At 39.0% G+C, this 20810-nt stretch overlaps 1 protein-coding gene across 1 annotated transcript in view; it reads right to left on the bottom strand.

Moving 5' to 3' along the window:
• Positions 1-1856: 1856 nt before the first annotated feature.
• The window catches only part of LOC122464966 (protein eyes shut homolog), a 210696-nt gene continuing 191742 nt past the window's right edge, over positions 1857-20810 (bottom strand). The window contains exons 10-11 of the mRNA XM_043542443.1: positions 13846-13967; positions 1857-3336 (exon numbers count right to left, since the gene is read on the bottom strand). Coding sequence (XP_043398378.1) covers positions 3261-3336; positions 13846-13967 — 198 coding nt within the window. The 3' untranslated portion in view covers positions 1857-3260. The remainder of the gene's footprint in view (positions 3337-13845; positions 13968-20810) is intronic.

The raw sequence follows: 20810 nt of genomic DNA on the forward strand, positions 1-20810 counted from the left end.
CCACTCTGTGATAACCAACATTTTCAAAAATAGCTTTCTCCTCACAACTTGATATTTCAGTTAAAAACTAACTAACTAACTAATAAAAAAAAATCATTGGTATCCAAGAGTCAGTTATGTCTTCATCTGTCTTTGTTACCTACTAGATAGACAAGGTGGGTGAGGGAATATCTTTTAATGGACCAGCTTCTGTTAGCGACAGAGACAAGTTCTGAGCTGACACAGAGCTCCTCTTCAGGTCAGCTATGTGTAAGATTGAAAGCTTGTTTCTTTCACCAAAAAGATGTTGACCAATAAAAGATATCACCATATCCACCTTATCTCTTTAATGTCCTGGGACCAACATGGCTACATCAAAACTTTGATACTTACTGTAATACAATCATACTTTCTTCTCAGGCTGTCTTACTGAATTATTTCAATAAGCACACCTATGAAGATTTTATGACTGCCCCTTCTGGATATGGAAGGAGCAAACCTAATGGACATACATGAAAATACAAAAAGTGGTATTTAGAATAATAAAATATTAGGGTTGGAAGAGACCTCAGGAGGTCATCTAGTCCAATCCCCTGCTCAAAGCAGGACCAACATCAACTAAATCATCCTAGCCAGGGTTTTGTCAAGCCAGACCTTAAAACCTCAAAGGAAGGAGATTCCACCACCTCCCTAGGTAACGCATTCCAGTGCTTCACCACCCTCCTAGTGAAATAGTGTTTCCTAATATTCAGCCTAGACCTCCCCCACTGCAACTTGAGACCATTGCTTCTTGTTCTGTCATCTGCCACCACTGAGAACAGCTTGGCTCCATCCTCTTTGGAACCCCCCTTAAGGTAGTTGAAGGCTGATATCAAATCCCCCCTCATTCTTCTCTTCTGCAGACTAAATAACCCCAGTTCCCTCAGCCTCTCCTCGTAAGTCATGTGCCCCAGCCCCCTAATCATTTTTGTTGGCCTCCACTGGACTCTCTCCAATTTGTCCACATCCCTTCTGTAACGGGGGGACCAAAACTGGACATAATATTCCAGGTGTGGCCTCACCAGTGCCGGATAGAGGGGAATAATCACTTCCCTTGCTGGCAATGCTCCTACTAATACAGCCCAATATGCTGCTGGTCTTCTTGGCAACAAGGGCACACTGCTGACTCATATCCAGCTTCTTGTCCACTGTAATCCCCAGGTCCTTTTCTGCAGAACTGCTGCTTAGCCAGTCGGTCCCCAGACTGTAGCGGTGCATGGTTTTCTTCCTTCCTAAATGCAGGACTCTGCACTTGTCCTTGTTGAACTTCATCAGATTTCTTTTGGGCCAATCCTCCAATTTGTCTAGTTCACTCTGGATCCTACCCCTACCCTCCAGCATATCTACCTTTCCCCCCATTTTAGTGTCGTCTGAGAACTTGCTGAGGGGGCAATTAATCCCATAATCCATATAATTAATAAAGATGTTGAACAAAACTGGCCCCAGGAACAATCCCTGAGGCACTCCGCTTGATACCGGCTGCCAGCTAGACATCGAGCCGTTGATCACTACCCGTTGACCCTGACAGTCTAGCCAGCTTTCTATCCACCTTATAGTGGAAGAAAATATGATAATTTCAGATTTTGTACTTGCCTGTTTTCATACTCATGGGGGAAAAGCATTGTTTTACAGAGATCTCTAGTAGTTCATTATTTGGAATAGCAGTCTAGATCAACTTTTCTATAATAGTTTTATTGATCTAACAAAATAGAACAATTTTAATCTCAGCTGAAAACAAGAAAACTATAAACTAAATTTCAATTAACTAGTAGTGAAGAAGATTGTTGATTTTTTAATCATGTACATTGATTTCACATTTATATATTCCAGAGAAACAATTTCTGAAGTACAGTAATATATGCAACTCCCATGTGTATATTTTTGAAAAGCACAGTTATGCTCTTCTATTTTTTTTCCAGTTTTAGACTTTAACTGGAAAATCAAAAGTCCAATACTGGTACAATATGCCTCACAAAAAATATGTTCATTTTTTTCTTTATCACTTTTTTATAAAAAGCCTTTTTTCCACATCAGTATAAAGACAACCCTTCCTTATGCTAATAGTCTTGTGGAATTCTATTCTATATAGTTTTATATTCTGTCTTCATCTCCTTTGTATCTGAACGTCTTCTGCTAGTACATCAATTAATGAGAGAAAAATCTTGTCACATGGGTTAATTTTCTCTCTCATTCTCTACCCATGGAGGAAATTTGTTCTTTAGTATAATGTTTCATATTGGTACTATTTTTCTTTAAGTATGTGCATACTACTATGTGTTTATGTTAAAGAAGGCAAGGACAAAAAAAGTGTACCTTGCACTTGAAAAAGAAGTTGAAAAGGCTTGTGAGAGTCTTTAAATATTGTAGGAGTTCATTCAAAGTTTCAGACAATCCATGGAGTAGAGCTGTCCATCAGAGATTTCATCCTAGGGTTTTATATGATCTTTTAAATATCCTGGGTGCAGACCATTGGATGCCTGCAATATAAAAACCAGAGACCTTGAACTTGATTCTGTGGAAAGCCTGTGTACAAAGTGGAGGGCAGGTTTGATGTGATCACTGTAGCCCATAGTGCTAATAAGATTCCTAAGGGCTGAGGGCTTCAAGCCCAAATATTGCATTCCCTCAGGGTATTATAGCCCAGTCAGAATGTGAGAAAGGCATCTATCGCTGAGGAGAGGTTGAGACAAAGACTGATAGGCAACTGGAGATGGTCAAAAGCATTACTCCAGATGTGTCACGTGAGAGCTTAATGTCAGCATGGATTTCAGGAGGACTCCAAAACTATGGACTAAATTGACATACCGTGGATATGTAGCTTAAATCAAACCAACAGATGACATTGTGGCTCCAAACTCCTTAATTCATTTTTCTTTTCCCACCAGCATCATCTTCCTCTTGCTTAGGTTGAGCTTCAATCAGGTATTCTTCATCTGTGAGCTGATCTTATCCAAGGACCAAGACATCTTGAAGATAATAGTGTAGTCGTACATGGCAAAGGATAAGTACAGCTGGATGTCATCTGCATACTACTGGAACATGACCATCAGTTCTCTCAGAGGTTTCATGTAGATGTGGAATAGGACCAGAAATAGAACTGATATTTGTGGAACTATTCAGGTGAGAGGTTTGTTGGTGGAGGGACATGTCCAAAGAGTAATGGCAAACTTCTCCTCCGCCACCAGACTGCTCACCTGTGGACTTTTCCCTGTAGTCCTCCCTGCAGACATCTATCACCAATCTCAAGTGGAACTGCAGTATCTCACAGTCAGCAGCATTAAAAGTTGCAGAGAAGTCCAGAGAATAGATGTCTGTCCTCTATCAACAGAAAGAGATCATCCATCAGTGCCACTAAATCTGTTTCTGTCCCATATCCTGGCTTGAAAACAGATTGCAATGTTATACAATGGGACTACTTGAAAAATAAAGCAATAGTGTGAAGTAAGGGTAACAGAATCTAGCCCTAAGGAGAAGTGGTATATGATATAATGGTCTCTATCTGTCCACCCCATTTTGAGCTTATGGGTGCTAGGAACTGTCAGAAACATCAATAATAATGTGAAGATTTTGTTTATTTCTGTTGTAAATGTTTCATTTTTTTCTTTCATCTGATTGAGCAATAACTTCTCTGTCAGTAATTTAAGCAAAACAGGCTAGAATCTTTTTTAAGCTCAAAAAGGTATTTTGCTATAAATTAACTGAGATATCAGACTTCACTGTCATTCAAATTAACACAGTTCATTTGATATATGTAGAATAGCTAAAAGTTGCTTGGTTAAAGATGCATGCAACTTCTAAAACTGATTAAGTCTGTGCTGTTTTAAAAATGTAACATCTGCATTTTTATCAATAACATTTTGTGAAAGGAAAAACAATATGTATTTTACAGTGAAGAGAACGGTGATCTACATCCTGTCCCTTTATGTGGAACTTCTTATTACCCATTCTCCATGGTTCAAGAGGATATACTGTTAGTAGAAATTCCCATAATTCTATTCTAAATTTTGCTTCTTTGTGCATATCCTAGGCATTGTCCAAGCATGAAACATCTAATCTGTGGCAAACAATGATGGATGGTTTTCCATTAATTTATAATGAGCCATTTTTAAAGTGCCTGTTCTGTTTTTTGTTTTTTATTCTTTTCTCTCTCTCTCTCTCTCTTTTTATTGGGGCAGTTGTTTGTTTAAACTTCATGTTTTACTAGGATTTTCTGGAAAAAAGTCAATGTTCTTTAAGAAAAAAAACTGTTAAATGAAGGGCAAAAGAACAAACAAAATTGATTCTATGATGATTCATCTGCAACAGACGTATTATAAAAGGATTTGGATTAGAAATAAATAGATCACAAAGTCTCTCTCGCATACTTTTTCTACCATCCTCCCTTTTTTCACCCACCTTATTTCTCTGTCTATTCTAGTTTTAAATTTTAACCCATAGGAGGTCTAACTGAGACCAACAGGTCCAAATACTACTCAAAATTGTAACTGTGAAGAAGGGGTGGGGGACAGTACTTGATTTCAGCACAATTCAGATGCAATATCAAGAAATGACCACTGAAATTCTAGCCGGTAGGAAATATAGCTGATTACTTGTTTCAAATTGTTGTTCTTACTTCTAGATGCACATGTCAAAACAGGGAAGTGGTGACAATGAAAAGGGATGTCCAACCAAAAGAAATCCTAGCCACGTGTCTTCACTGACATAGGAGAGATGAGCTCTTTCCTCTGGCTCTTCTCTTCATCCACTCCCATAACCTACCATCTCATCATCAACTTCCAGCTATTCTGCTCCCTTGCACATCTTCATCTGCTCTCTTTCTTCCGATACCTTTCCTTCTAACCTGCCTCTTGAAAATGATATCGTATCTCCAACCTTGGGGGGAAAAAAACCTTTGCTGACCTAATCTGTTTCTCCAAACACCAATCCCAGACTCCCTTCATTCAATCACCTCAGTTCCTTGGGTAAGTAGTAAGGTAGTTGAGTCTAAGCTCTCATTTTCCTTTCTTATAGTTTTCTCTGACATATTCCAGTCCAGATTTTGTCCAGCAAGAGTCAACAACTCTTCCTTCCAACGTAAATCTATTTTATTCCCATTCTTTTAATTTTTTTCCTCTGGCTTTCATAGAGCATATTCCTTCTTCTCCTCCCTGAGTTTCCATGACTCTGGATCTTTCCTATTCTTTTACACCTCAGATCGCTCAGTGCTTCTTTTTGATGATTAGTTTTTTGATCCCTTGACCTTCTGTCTCTGTCCCAAAGTCCTCTCCTTTTCTCAGACTAAGATCTCTCTAGCTTGTGTCACCAGTTACAACTACTGCTTCAATGCTGATGGCTGACAGATCTCTCCTTTCACCCCAGCCTCCAAACCACTTTCCATTCACAAATCTTTACTTGTCTCCATCATTCCCACCTATATATTGCAACATGACCTTGAAATCACTGGGTCAGATGCTTGGCCCAGAGAAAGTAAGAGACACAAAGGGGGCATAAAACAAGTATAAAAGGGTATCTGGGGATTCACGTATAGTAGCAAAGCTTCAACTCACTCAATCAACTCCTCTCCATGTAGGGAGCAGAATGGGATTGGGGTTACATTGCTATATGTTTCAGCAATCCTGGTTTGGAAGAACAGTGTCTAACGGATTGTTCCAGACCATGTAATTTAGAGCAGACTGGGATTATTCTAGCATACTTATGCTGATGCTCTCCGCTATCCAGGCTCTTAGGATCAGGAGAGATGAAAGGAGAGCTCATAACTAATTTTACTTCCTGTCCCCAACTCAGCTTTGCCAAGAGAAATTAAGATAATTATATTTATATTTATAATAATATTTAAGATTATACTTATCTTCCCATGGTGGCTGGGAATAATTTCTGAGGGAAGATTATACATTCGCATAGATACACCTCAAACCAAAAAGAAAAGGATCTATGATTCTATGATAATTGAAATAACGGTAATGTAAAGAACCAATAAGGAAGTGGCAGAAATCTGATTAGGTTAATTGTTAATATTAATGTTAATTAGTGTTAGAATACATTATAAAAGGAGGTTTCAGAGTAGCAGCCGTGTTAGTGTGTATTCGCAAAAAGAAAAGGAGTACTTGTGGCACCTTAGAGACTAACAAATTTATTTGAGCATAAGCTTTCGTGAGCTGTATGAAAGCTTATGCTCAAATAAATTTGTTGGTCTCTAAGGTGCCACAAGTACTCCTTTTCTTTTTGCAGATACAGACTAACATGGCTGCTATTCTGAAACCTCAAATCAAGTTGCTCTCAGAAGTTATCCCTATCAACCATGTATGTTGGCCATGTAAAATAAAACTTTTCCAGTGTGAATAAGGTACCTTGACTTGCAAAAATGTCCACACCATGTCTTGTTTGTTTAATTGTTGTGTTTTACTAAATAACTATGTTTGTGTAAAGACGTCACAGTGCCTTCAGACAACTGTTGAGTGAATGACAAAATGTGCTCTAGAATCATCAAAATGTTAGTGACTGTTTAGTACACATCATTGAGATGGGAAGGGGAGATGCACTTCGCCTAGAGGAGCTGGTGGTACATACTGAAATATGACAGGTAGCAGAGCATGTATTTCCAGTGATATGCAAGAGGATGTGAAGTACTGCAAAATAAAAACAAAACAATGCTTCTTGTAGCCATGGTCTACACTGGGGGAGGGGGAAATCGATCTAAGTTATGCAACTTCAGCTACGTGAATAACGTAGCTGAAATCGACGTACTTAGATCAACTCACCGTGGTGTCTTCTCTGTGGTAAGTCGACGGCTGCCAGTCTCCCATTGACTCTGCCTGCACCTCTCATGGTGCTGGAGTACAGGAGTCGACAGGAGAGCACTTGGGGATCGATTTATTGCGTCTAGACTACATGAGATAAATCGATCCCCGCTGGATCAATCGCTGCCCACCAATCTGGCGGATAGTGAAAACATACCCTTAGTGTAACTTTGGAAATCTCCTTCCCAACCACATAAGTGTTTTGAAGACAGACCAAGAACAAAACTTGCACAGGACTGTGTACTAATATAAAAACAGGCAAACTTCACTAAATAAGCAGCAAATCAAAAGTAAAGGCCAGTCAGAGGCACAACAGCCAAATCATAAAACGGTCCCGGTGACAGCTCTGCAGCAGCCAGAGGAAGAGCTGGCCAAGGAGCACAAAAGAAGTGCCAGCAAAAAAGCCAGATGCTGTTGGCAAAAAAAGTGTTCCAGAGTTTGAGTTCTGGGACCAGTAAGTGCCCTGTAGATGCCTTTCTACAGCTAAAGCTGTGGACTGCTTGTGGGGAAGACAAAATGGGTAGAAGAAAGGCAAAAGTATAAAGCAATGCCAGTAGCAACAGAAGGCAGTCTGAACTCAGCATTCAAATTACATCCATACCCCAATTTATTTTTAAATACCATGATGCTATGAAAAATCCAGTTGTTTGAAAATAAGCATATCTTAGGCATGCAACTTATGACCATAAATATGTACTCTTATAATAAGAGAAATGTATGGTGAATCTTTATATAACACTCACCCACACCCACCTCATATATATAAAAAAATATAAGGAGGCAGCTAAGCATATGTTTAGCGAAGGAAATGATCTGAACAGTTCTTCCAGAAGAGGAGGAAAACCATTGTTTGCAAGCTTGTTGTGAAAACATTACAATTAAGGCCATAATAACATGACAGGACAAGAAGGTCTTACAGATTTTGTGAACTCTTATTTACTATCTCATCGAGAAGAGATGCTTCTGTCGATTTGAAATCATTGTCTATTAGTCTCAGGTTGTTTGTGAAAAAACTACAGGAGTTCAATATGGGAAGGGCAGAAAACTTTGTTTGACAGAGCTGTGACTGAAATGATGATGTGTTCATACTTTGAGAGGGAAAGTTCCTCCTATGTGGGTTCCAGGTACGTTTAAATTAATTAATAATTTCTCTCTCATGGTCCTGGTGAGTCAATTAATGATTTTATTGATCTTAGTTGTCTTTGATGTCTTACGCTTCGTTGGATCAGGCTGATACCTTTCAATAGTGTTGTAAGAGTGCCAATATATAATAAGGTTTTAAGCTATTCATGGTGCAACCTAGCAGTTGTAATAGTTGTAGTAATTATGTGTAGGGCGGAAGAAAAATGAAATTGTGAATATAATTGTATGTATAAGTGCCATGCACTCATGTTATTTTAACAGTTTCTCAACATTGATTAGAATTGGGAACGAAAAGTAGTAGTAACAATACTAGTTTATTTAGATGATTATTTTTGTAATCCTAAGAATAAAGGGCATGATTCAACAAGGTACCTAAGCATGAGTGTGCCTTTAACCACATGAGGTGTCCAACTGAAGTAATGCATGTGCTTAAACAATATGTTGAATCAAGGCTTTAAGAACTTGTAGGCAATTATTCCACCGTTTTCTCCAAGGAAGTTTACAGATTTGGGGCCTAATTAGAAAGAAAACAGAGCCCAACAATTCTAATATTTTGCTAGGAGAACAATTATAGATCCTTAAATAAAATTTGTAAGGCTGTCAGCCATGTTTAAGAAAATTATATGAATAAATAACACTTAGCATGTATATAGCAAAACAGATTTAGTTTAGGCAGTATGCCTTTAGCAGATCTAGGGTAAAATTTTCAGAGAACCTATGGACCCTAAGACCCACTTTGAAAGGTGATTTAGGCACTTAGGTACCTAAATCACATTGAAAGTCAATGAGGCTCCTAATTCACTGAGGTAATTTCGAAAAATGTACCTGTAATGTATTAATGAGGATACATGTATACCTCTGCTCTCTGCTGCACAGAATGTCTGACCTGGTCAAGTGTGTATCATGAGCCCTAATGCTGCTGCAAACAAAGGGCTTCTGTAGACTAACCCACCAGATCGGTGGGCAGCGATCGATCCAGCGGGGGTCAATTTATCATGTCTAGTACAAATGTGATAAATCGACGGCTGAGCACTCTCCTGTTGACTCTGGTATTCCACCAGAATGAGAAGTGCAAGTGGAGTCGACAGGAGAGTGTCAACTGTTGACTTACCGCAGTGAAGACACGGTGGTAAGTAGATCTAAGTACGTCAACTTCAGCTATGCTATTCACATAGCTGAAGTTGAGTATCTAAGATTGACCCCACACAGTAGTGTAGAGAAGCCCAAAGGATTTCATAATTTAGCCCAAGAGATAGGGACCAGTGATTTTGGCTACAGTTCCATTCCAGTTTACAACCATGAAGTTTGGGAAGGACTGCAGTACATTGAGGACCACGAAGTATGTATCTGTCACAAATTGGTACATGACTAATGGATTCAAACTCTGACGAAGGGCAAGTATTGTCCAACTTAAGATTAATATCGACTGTGTACACGTACTACTTCCCTCTACTGGGCTGAGCACCAAAAATTGCTAAACTGTATTGGCCAGTGACTTGAGGGTGGCATAACAATATACACTTGAAAAGATGTAACAGTCCACAGAGCAGAGATCAGCTGAACACCTAAAGAGATGGCCAGTGTGTTGCATGTTCCTGGGAAATCCAGATTAGCTGGGTATTTGGATGACAATTTACCAGTATTCACAGAAAATATTAGATGTCCTATTTTCACTCACATGGTTCCCTCTACTAAGCAGCATTAAGGGGAGCACATGGGGATTTGTCAGAAAAGGGACTGAGAGGGTGTCTGGAGGGAATAAATGACTATGTAGTACCATAGCTAACAATCCCACTACTGGAAGAGCAAACAACATCATGATATGGGAGTGCTTGGAACAGAAGACAGGAACTGAGAGCTGTGAATATCCCTTTTATTGGGCAATCTCAAGGTTTCAGCTGTTGTTCTTTTGAAGCCCAGTCCCATGCCATTCCTTCCACACAGCTAGGTGAACCACCTCACCTAGGAGATGGAGCAGTGCATTATTTTGCAACAACAGATGAAGACATTTGTCACACTAAGCACCCCTATATTTACACCCTACACACTATTGTAATAATCTTTGTACAAAATATGCCTTGTGGAGAACCATTTGAAAGCTAATAACTCATTGATCTTTAGTATTCTTGAATGATGTATGTATGTGATTGATATTAACTGTTATGAATATATACTGGAATTATCATTAAAATGTGTCCAAGCCAGACATCACAGGAGGAGCTGTTGAACAAGTCTATTCTAAACAAGGAAAAATGTGTTTCCTCAATTTACATATAAGCAGTAAACAGACCCCTCAAGCTAACAAGGGGTGGAAGCAAACCCCACACTAACAAGTGGAAGAGAAGACAACATGGCATCTACACCCAGCAGGAGAGAGAAGCTTGGTCTGGGTTTTACTTTTCAGAAGAATCCATTTCAAAGGTTTATTGATCTATAAATACAGGGGCAAGGGGGTGTCCTCAACCTCAAGAGATAAGCAATTGATTCAACTGATTGTACACAATATTACTGTATTATGAGAGTGTACAGAGTGAGGACTTTTCAGAAAGCTAATGACATACTGGTGATTAATATAATTGTGAAACATATGTATGTACACTATGTAAGGAATTATGGATACTCATTGATATTAGGCTGTACAGTCTGCACAGACAGGAGAGAATGTCACATTTATCTGCCTGTCTACTATGTAAATTAAGTCTGGTAGAATCAGAAACAATGGAAGCTCCATTAACACAGAAATCACAGAGGGGGATGGGAAGTCCAAAGGAAGGGAAGAAGAAAATGAGGTAATCCTGCATCTGGAAACAAGTTCATTGAACTTTGGAAGATATAAGCAGGATAGAAGTCATTTTTGCATCCATCACTAGAAAGACACAAGAGGCCAGAGCTCTTGCAAGTGGAGAAAGATGGTTTCTTCAACCAAGTGAAGTCTCTGGAATTGAATATGGGTGAGAAACTTGCTTAGCTGGCAATCTTTCACCTAAGATGACAAGGGAATCTATCACCCTGTTCTTTTGTGGAAGGACCTGATTGATAGAAAAATCAGCCAAGGTTGTGAAGAATGACTGGTGAGAGAAACCATCTGGACCAAAGCTTGTATCTTGGTAGATTAAGTTTTAGACTTCTAGAAACACACTTTTTTTTTTTACTCTTAACTCTTTCTATCTTCATTTCTTATACTTGAATACTTGTATATTTTGTTAATAAAATGTATTTAACTTTTACCATAAATCAACTCAGCTCTGTGTTTAAAAACAAGGGTATATTTACCTCAAATTAAGTTAATAAACTGTGATGTGTTTGTGTCTCTTTTGAGGAACAAATCAACCATATTATTTCTCTGAACTGCCAGGAGAGAGATGGGCATTGCAGAGCACATGGTTTTGGGAAAATTCAGGACTAGGCATGTGTTGAGGTCACCCTGCAAATAGTAACCAAGGGTGGTGGAAGCCAGAGTGGGGCTGTAGACAGACTGTTGCAGTCTGAGCTGCTGACCCAGGGATGTCCAGCACAAAGACATTCATGTTGTGACCTGTATGCTGGTAGGTGGGTTGTGAGAGTCCCAGATTGGAAGCTACAACAGCAAAGCATCATGAGGCACCCAAGGTTACAGGACAGGCAGTGACAGAACTCCTGACTGGCCTGAATTGCACCCCAGAATGTGACAACATTTTCACTTTATTTTTCCCTATTAGAAAGTCTTTTTTTGTGGCCAGAGGAACCCAAAGGCCTTTATTAGGATATGATGTTATTTGGGTAGAATACTGTGAGGTATTTCAGAAAAGATGGTACAGTTGGAATCAGTGACAAATAGTATTTGCAATTTTCAAGGATCCATCTGGCTGTAAAAGCCTGGAAGCATAATTTAGAGTTTATGATCTACTGAGGATTAGAATGAAGGACTTAGTAGTAGAAACAACAAATAAATATCAGGCTTTTTGAAATTATCCTTTGTCATCTACTGAAATTAGGGTGGGATGGAGTAAAAAACAAACAAACATTTTCCTTGGTCCATAAACTGAACAGCTTTTTTTGTATAGGAAATTAAAAATAACCCCAGAGGATTCAAGTTTATAAATTTAGTAAACTTCCTTATTTTAAAATGCTCAACTATTATTATGTATTTTATAAAAGTGCATGTGCTCGGGGAATTTGTAATCAAGTAGCTGATGAACTTTTGCACTGTCAGCAGCAATGACATGTCAATAGCAATGGAATCAGAAAAATGAGAGGCTTCATTCCAAGAATATTTGTGGATCATTTCATATTTACAGTGAAAGGCTTGGTACAAACCTTAATTATCCTAAGTATATAGAAAGATTATCAGAGAGGTTTTTAACAAAAGTGCAACCTTTCTTGGTGATGGTTTGAACTGCTGCCTCTCAGGTGAGTGCCCTACCCACTGGGCTATGAGAGATTCTAATGCAGGGAGTTCCTCAATCTCTCCTGCTGAACCTGATGCATTGTGGACACATAGAGTCATTGGTGCCAGCGAGAGAGCAAGAGAGGACACAGGCATGAAAATGATGCTATAGCTTAGTGGTTAGAGCAGTCACGCAGGATCTAGTCCCCCTGCTCTAATGACTAATTATTTATCATCCTTCTACACACACACACACACACACACACACACACACACACACACACACACACACACACACACACACGGTGGTTTTCTGTGACCTCACCCGAGGGGTTAGATCCAGCAGACTTGTTCAGACGGTGCCTACAGGATGAGGCCCTGCATGCAATTTAGGCAGCCAAACACCCATCTTCCCCTGATTTGTGAATCTCTCTGGCATTTAGGTGGGAGATAGATATCCAGATAACTAGAGGCATGCTCAGAGACAAAAATATAGGTGGCTAGGAGACTTTTACTGCAATAACTTAGGTGGTGAGTTTAGGTGCCTACAGTTTTCAGCAGGAGTTTGTGCATTGTAGTGGTCCAACACTGGGATTTAGTTGCCTAATGCAGTGACTTGGGTGCCTATATCCTTTTGTACACCCACACCTATGTGTGTGAACTGTGATGTTTGTTTAATATTTTAGACTCCTTCTGTCTATCTTTCTATTTTATGCAATGTGCCATGCACATTGTCAGTGTACAACAAATAATAAAATTGTACATCACAATTCTCTTATGTTGTATACTTTCCAGCATCCAAGGCTATATCTGTTTGAATTAACATCCAACTTTAGAAAGACCATGTTAGTATTGATATAATGAAAAATGAAGCCAACACTGGCTTTAGCAGTGAGTAACAAATACTGATCGCAAGTGACAACGGTTTTAACAGTGCCAAGTGATGGATTTTACAAATGAAAGATATATTGGGATTAGATTGAAATAAAGGTTTGAAGCTGATTCATATTTTTTCTGTTAAAAAACAGTACTGTTCTCTTCATCAGATCCTGACCCGCTCTCTTATTTTGGCTGTAACTAATGGTCAGGCTAAAATATTACTTTGTCATTTTCGTCCACAAGGTGGTAGCAGTGTTATAACCTCAGAGACCTGTCCATGTTACTTAGGATAAACGTGCCCCACCCCCACTGCCTCTATCCCCAAAACTTCTGCCGCTAAGGGGCACATATGGTAGAAAGAGATTCCATATTTTCTTTGATGAGCTGCAGTTCCGGACTGGATTACCTGCTAAGGGTTTTCAATTGATTCATTTGTTTCACTTGCCATCTGCAATTAATTACTGCTGCTGATTTCAAATGTATACACCAGTACTTGTAGCACTGTATCCATAACAGAAGTTGTTGTTCATCTCTGTGCAGTAATTTGAAATTCACCAAGTACAGGTGTAAATGAATAACTGGGAGCATTAGTGTGTCATTGCAGAAAGTTAATCATTTAGGAAGGAAGATGGAGATGCTTACCTGTAGCTATTGAACAGATCTGTACAGGTGCCATTGTTTTTGCATGGCTCTGAGTTACATTCATTGGATTCATATTCACAAAATGTTCCTTCCCATCCAGGCAGGCAGATACACTGGTAGCTCTGTAATGGATTATAAAAATAAATAATCTCAATGTCAATTTTCATCTAGTTGAGTACATTTGTAATAGGAGTAATTGCTGGCTGTTGTGCCTTCTTGGTCTTTGAACAAGTGCATTAGTCTGTTTCCTAGTTTTGAAGCTTCGGAGCATCAAAAACATAATGATGCTTTTGGCCCGATAGTAAGCTGAAAAAAGGATTACATAAAATATGTAAGCTATACTATTTAATAAATATATTTTGCTGTATCAGTCAATATTACATTCTAAAGCATATAAACATATGTAAGCAGGTGTGAGGAATGTAGATCTGTCAGACAGGCTCAACACCTTAAATGGTACATTAGCAATGTAATTGTGCAGCATCTAGTTGATTAGCATGAGGAAAACAGTCAAAGTATATAGCCCAGACACTGGGTAATGACTAAGGAATGTATAAAGAAATTGACTAAAATGACTAAAGAAAATATAAGCCTTGCCAGCATTTTCATGCCAATATTAAAAATAATAATTAACATGAGGTATGAATACAGAATCTGTCACTGGTTGAACTGCATAAAATATTTAATCATTGTGCATATTCATCTCTAAATGACAGATGTCACAGGGCAGTTCCATTCACCTGCAAGGCAATTATACCGAAGCATAAACCACCCCACATTTCTGGTCATCATTTCACAGTTATTTATTAATTGGAATCTGTATGCAAGGGGAAAGGTCCCATAAAAGTGAAAATCAAAATAAAGTATGTTTTTGTTGCCTACATTGTATATAAAGAAAAAAGCTTGAGAACATCTGTTGAATTGAATATTAATTTGAGATGGGCTGCAATGCAAGCACTTCTCTTCTCCAGTGTCTCAGCTCACTTGTTTTGGCAAGGTGATTGCTATCTTGCAAAATTTCCCTTCTTTCTACCAAAAGTTAGGAAGACACTTCCAGGACAAAGATGGCTAGTGTGAATTATTTCAGTGCTTGCTAAACTATGAGTTGGGTCTTGAGATGTATGAGATTAACTTTTGTATTTACAGTAAAAGATTGTGTAATCTGCTCCTCCAGTTATAAAAATCTAAACTGAGCAATCACAAAGTGAAAACATTGGGTCAAAACTCTCAAAAATACGGGTTGGGCAACATTAATTTTTCATCTTCAAAGGAGTGCCTGTTTCGTTGAAGCCATAAACACAAATCACAGATTGACAAAGAGGAGAGGGGAAAGGGCTTAGAAGTAATAAAGTTTCTAACAACAAATCCATCAGAAAATAGTGACAGTTATTGGGTCGAATTCATACCTGCTGTAACTGCACTTAAAACATCACCAGGCATGAGCATGGCAATTGTCTTTTGATCACCTAAAACTTCAAATATTATCGTGTATATATTCTACTGCTATTAAGCAAGGCCAACCATAGATTTTGAAAAACACTTAGTGAAGTATTGTCTGCAGGGCCCATCCAACACCCTCATGCACAGACCTTGAACAAGATGGGGCAGCAGACACACAACGGCAGGACAGCAGATTGGGAACTATGAAAGACACTATGGCTGGTGAGTCCTGTGTATATGGTGAGGAGCCTTAAAATGTGGACCATAAGCCAAAGAGGTTGCACGGGACTAAGGCAACCATTGCTATTATTAGTGTAGTAGCACAAGGAGTTTATTATAGATCCTAAGGAGAGGAGAGAAAATAAAAGAGATATATCCCCCATATACTTTGTCCTTTGGCCTGTATCCATCTCCTGAATGTGTTGGGAAAGTTCTATTCCTGGTGGATAATCACTAGTTATGAAAAATTAAGTTCCAGATTTTTTTTTAAAAAATGTATCTGATATTCAGGTTACTACCATTGTCCTCCTGAACTCTGTATTGATAATCAGATGTGAACCTGAATCCCTAAGAAGAGAGAGCAGACTTGGCAGAAATAGTGGATGTGAAGGCAGCAGCAGCAAACAGATATAAATATAGAGAGACAAAAAGTTTGAGATGTTCTTTTTTGTTTGCTTGGTTGGTTGGTTTTATTTTGTTTTGTTTGCGGTAGGAAAAGATTGATGGGTCAAGAGAACTCTGTAGAGGCAGACAATTTTCAGGGGATTTTGCCACAGCAAAGGAAGAAGAAAATCTTTTTGGACAGCCTGCACTTTTATTCATCACATGTGTTAATGTTTTCCATTATGTATGTTCCCACATCCCACTGGCCATTTAAATATTTTAATGTTTTGGAGGTTGCTTTAGATTCCTTCCCATCTCCACATATTTATAATAACTGTTATGACTCAGAGAAAGATATTATGTTTTGAAAACACAAACTCAAAGGATGAAAAAATATTAGTCAAAAACACACCAAGAAATCTGTGCAAGGCTTCGGAACAGTTATTCTCAGTTCAGGTTTGCACATTCTCCAAGCATTAAAGACAGCAATATATTAACTTTGCAACCGACTCATCTAGGACAGGTTAAACAGATTGTCAAAAATAATATACGGGAGCCAGCAACTGAGTTTAAGAATCAGTGGTTTACCTTTAAACATTACTAAAAACATATGTATCATTAATATCTATCAGCTGTTGGAAATTTCTCATTTGACATTTCACTTTTGACCATGGTAGGGTTGTAATGCAAAACACAAGAGAAAAATGTTTTTACCATAATATGACAACTCCTGCAAAAAACAGTTGACACTTTTTACAATTTTGGCTAATCTCTCTTTGCCTCAGTACCACATCTGAGGCACAGAGAAGTTACTGCCAATATTGCCCAGTGTTTCAACTAATTGTCTTGGCTTGATTTTTTAGAGTACTTCTCATTTTAACAGCACTTTTTCATGTACAAATAACACCTCCAATTTGACTTTTGTCACAGCAGGGTGTGCACAGCATGTCTACAAATTAGCCCTCAGGTGTGTCACATTAGGCATCTGTGAAAAAGTAACTTACCAGCCTTGTGGAAAGGAGTGACACTGAAGGGTTTCACTCTGTAGGCCTTGTCTGCTAGGGTCCCCTTTTGCCTGGTTACTTGACTCTCCAGTCGGTCAGCTTTGATCTCACCACTTTTGAGGTAAACCAGGGTTTTCACCCAGTAGTACCAGGCCCTCATGTAAGAGCTAAATTTTATAATTGTACCATAACAATTGATGTAAACTCTGATTTCATTCTGCCAGCCACCCTTTTTGAATAACAGAAAGTAATAACCATCTGAGACTGGGATCCTGTTTCCCATATTCATTACAATTAGGACCTGTTATAAAGTTTAGTTAATAAGAGACATGATTTTGTAGTGTGTCTATGTTAGTTAGATTGAAGGAATGTTGAAGGCCTGAGCCACAATGTAAACTATTTTTGACTACAAGATTTAGTGAAGTTTAATTTGTGCCTTCTCTGTGAGAGACTGTGTGAATGAGTATAGATAAGGTGTGAAGGCCAATGTTAACCAGATGGTCAAGAAAGGAGGGGCGAAGAAGTCTAAGGAGACTTATCTACACCAGAGAACCATCAATGTGCATCCATGACTGAGGGAAGGCAAATTGATGACCCTGAGGTAAAGGCTGGCACCCCTAAAGACAAGTGATTAAATACAGGATGACGCTCTCGGAGGTGTTTTGGAATGTTTACATCAAAAGATACACCGATTAAGGAATAACCTGTCACAAACTGACACAGCAAATCTATAGACTTCAACAGAGAAAAAGAACTGTAAGAACAGGGAGCTTTGCCATGGGATTTTGGGTTCGTCTTGCCACTACTCCAGGAGCACCGGATCGCAACCGACAAAGCCCGGCTTCCCTCTGCGACCAATCTGGCTGGCCACTAGATTGATCCAGACTCTGGACTGGTAACTATAAACATCGACTGGTGGGACTGTGTGTATGTGTGTGTGACTGAAAAGTATATGCTAACTGTTGTGTTTTCAATAAATGAGGCATATTTGCCTTCACTCCTATAAAAGATCCCATGTGCTTTGTATATCATAACACCCACATCTGCTTGATGGTCCTGGTCCAAGCCCAGTAGTCCTTCTGGCCTCAAGTCTCTGAAGAGTCACTGCAATGTAGGCCAAACAGCATCATTCAGAACTGGTACAGCCCAAAGGCAGTAGAATTTCTCTATTATCCTAAGACCCAGGGGTTTGGGTCTGTGATCACTTTGTAACCAATTGGTTAGGATATTATTCTCAAGCCTCCCCAGGAAAGGGGAGGAAGGGGTTGGGGGGGGATATTTTAGGGAAACAGGAACTCCAAGTAGTCTTTTTCCTGAATCTTTGTCTAACTCACTTGGTGGTGGCAGTAGTACCCATCAAAGGACAAGGAAGGATTTGTGCCTTGGGGAAGTTTTTAACCTAAGCTGGTAGAAATAAGCTTAGGGGGTCTTTCCTGCGGGTTCCTACATCTGTACCCTAGAGTTCAGAGTGGGGAGGGAACCCTTACAATATCAATGCAGCAAAGTGACAGGATAAACTAAACAGAATTCTTCTACTTGCTCTTAAAAACAGAAAAAGCTAGCCTAGTGCCCTAGTTGTAGTGCTTTATACCACCAGGAAGGAGATTTGGGTTTGATTCCTGACACTGACAGAGGCTGGTAGTTCTTCCCTTGGAAAAGGAAATGAAAAGGCTGATGTTTTGATCAACATGAAACAACTGATTAAGGAATCTGTTGATATACTTCAAAGGAAAATCTTCTCTTGCTCAAGTAGAAGAATTGTGGCTGCAACCTAGCACTTCAATAGTTGAGTGGGTAGCTACAGTGTGAGAGAGAGAGACTTCAGGAAGGAATTCTACATGCTGGAGACCTTCCATTACCTTGCACCTTGTGTGGTCATTATACTTATGCAAAGTGAGTAAACTCCTACCATTCTTATTTGATAGTGATTTTTTGCCAGCTTTGCACAGGTAAATGACTGCACAAGATGCAGTGCAGGAGAGAATCAGGTCCATAATATAAAAATACTGTTAGTCATAGCCTTCTGAGACCTGGAGCTTCTCAGTTATTAATGGAAACATTGCCCCAAATTTCCAAACCTGAGTGCCTAATGATATGCAGACAAATCCTTATTTAGGCACCTAAGTAAGTGGCATGGCTCTCAGAGATGCTATATGCCTGCAGCTCCCATTGACTTTAATGGACTTCGAGAGCGCTTAGCATTTCTGAAAATCAGGCCACATATTTAAGTTCTTGGATATGGATTTAGAGGCTTATATTTTGTCATTCAGGTTTGAACATAGTCAAGAACATCTGACCTGAAACCAGAAGAAAGAGAGCCTTTCCCAAAATAGCACTTTAGGAGTAAAATTCTGGCTCTGAGGGGCCAGGATTTCACCCTAGGAACCTAACCAGAGTACACAGTATTGCCTAAAATAACAAAATTGGGTATTTACAACATGTGATAAATAAAGTGGTGGGGTACCTCCCTTTGATGGGCACCCAGCCAGACAGTTAGCGGTAAAATCCCTCTTGGTAGCTGTTCTCTGCTTGCTTTACCTGTAAAGAGTTAACTAGCCCACAGGTAAAAGAAAAGGAGTGGACACCTGACCAAAAGAGCCAATGGGAAGGCTAGAACTTTTTAAAATGGGAAAGAAACTTTCTCTTTGTCTGTTGACGGGGCAGCAATGCTATAAGCAGGGATGCTGTGTAAGGCTTGAACCAGGTATAAAATTTCATCTTCCATACCTAGAAGAAATTATTGGACAGGGCATGTTTAAAAAGACACCATTAGGTGTGTAGTGAATGAGGCACAAGACTTCAGAAAGAGAAATAATGGTTTTGTATCCATTTCTATATTTCTACCTCCTTTTATTTTTGCAGCTATATGCACAAAATAAATATAATGCACACTGCACCATGGTTAAGTTAAATGGAGTGATAACTGTGTATCTGCAAATCAGCACTTTTTAATGGTCTCAAAGGAACAAGATAATTGTCCTCTGCAGCAGGTGAAAAATAGCAAAATTATTTCACAGAGAGTATAGCCTTTAGTGTACAATATGCATAGCACAGTAGTTTTGCATTGCAATTATGAGAACAACAGCTTTGCTTAATGTAGGCAAATGACAATCTAATGTAGCAAGGATCAAACATTGTCACCAGTTCTATCTCCCATATACATACCTAAAACCTCGCGTGCACACTTGTGTATCTTCATCCAATTAACTATGTAGCTGGTAAGAAAGTTTAATTTCTTACTATTAGCATATTTTTCCTCTTTGACAACATTACAAAAAGAGTAATTCTTCATTTACAAACCTGTGTTACTGGAAAATGGCAGCTGAACATCTGGCAAACAGAAACTACAACACAAAAGATTCATCACACACAACAAGAATCCGAATTATGAATACATTAAATCTTCACACCTATGCTTCTGAAGAGAGAGTTTAAAAACAACTCAATTACCATAATAATATGGATTCAAGTTCTGACTTCAGTTACATATGTAGGCTCACTGATGTCAGTGGGTGTAAGTAAAGGCAAAATTTGACCCTATGATTAGAACCTAATATGTGCTGGTCAGAATATAGGTTTGGTCCCTCCCCCCCACAGACACAGACCGAAAATTTCAGCAACACACTATATTTTTTGTTTGCTACAACAATTTACACAGAAAATTTTGACTTTTTGACAAAATATCAAAAAATGAAATATTTTGCCTGAAAACAGAAATATTTAAGACAAAACCTGAAATATTTCAGTTCATAATCCTATATTCATGCCACAGGTGCCTTATGCTCCCATTTTCCTCTATGGTTCGGGCTCCTGAGCCAGACTAGGTCTCTCATGAAGCACGCTCTTGGAGAAAGGAGAGGGCGTGCCCTAGGAGTCTTTGGATGTGGTACATACTGAGAGAGCCCAACCCTTAGAGTG

Source organism: Chelonia mydas, chromosome 3 (assembly GCF_015237465.2).
Source record: "Chelonia mydas isolate rCheMyd1 chromosome 3, rCheMyd1.pri.v2, whole genome shotgun sequence".
NCBI classification, from domain to species: domain Eukaryota; kingdom Metazoa; phylum Chordata; order Testudines; family Cheloniidae; genus Chelonia; species Chelonia mydas.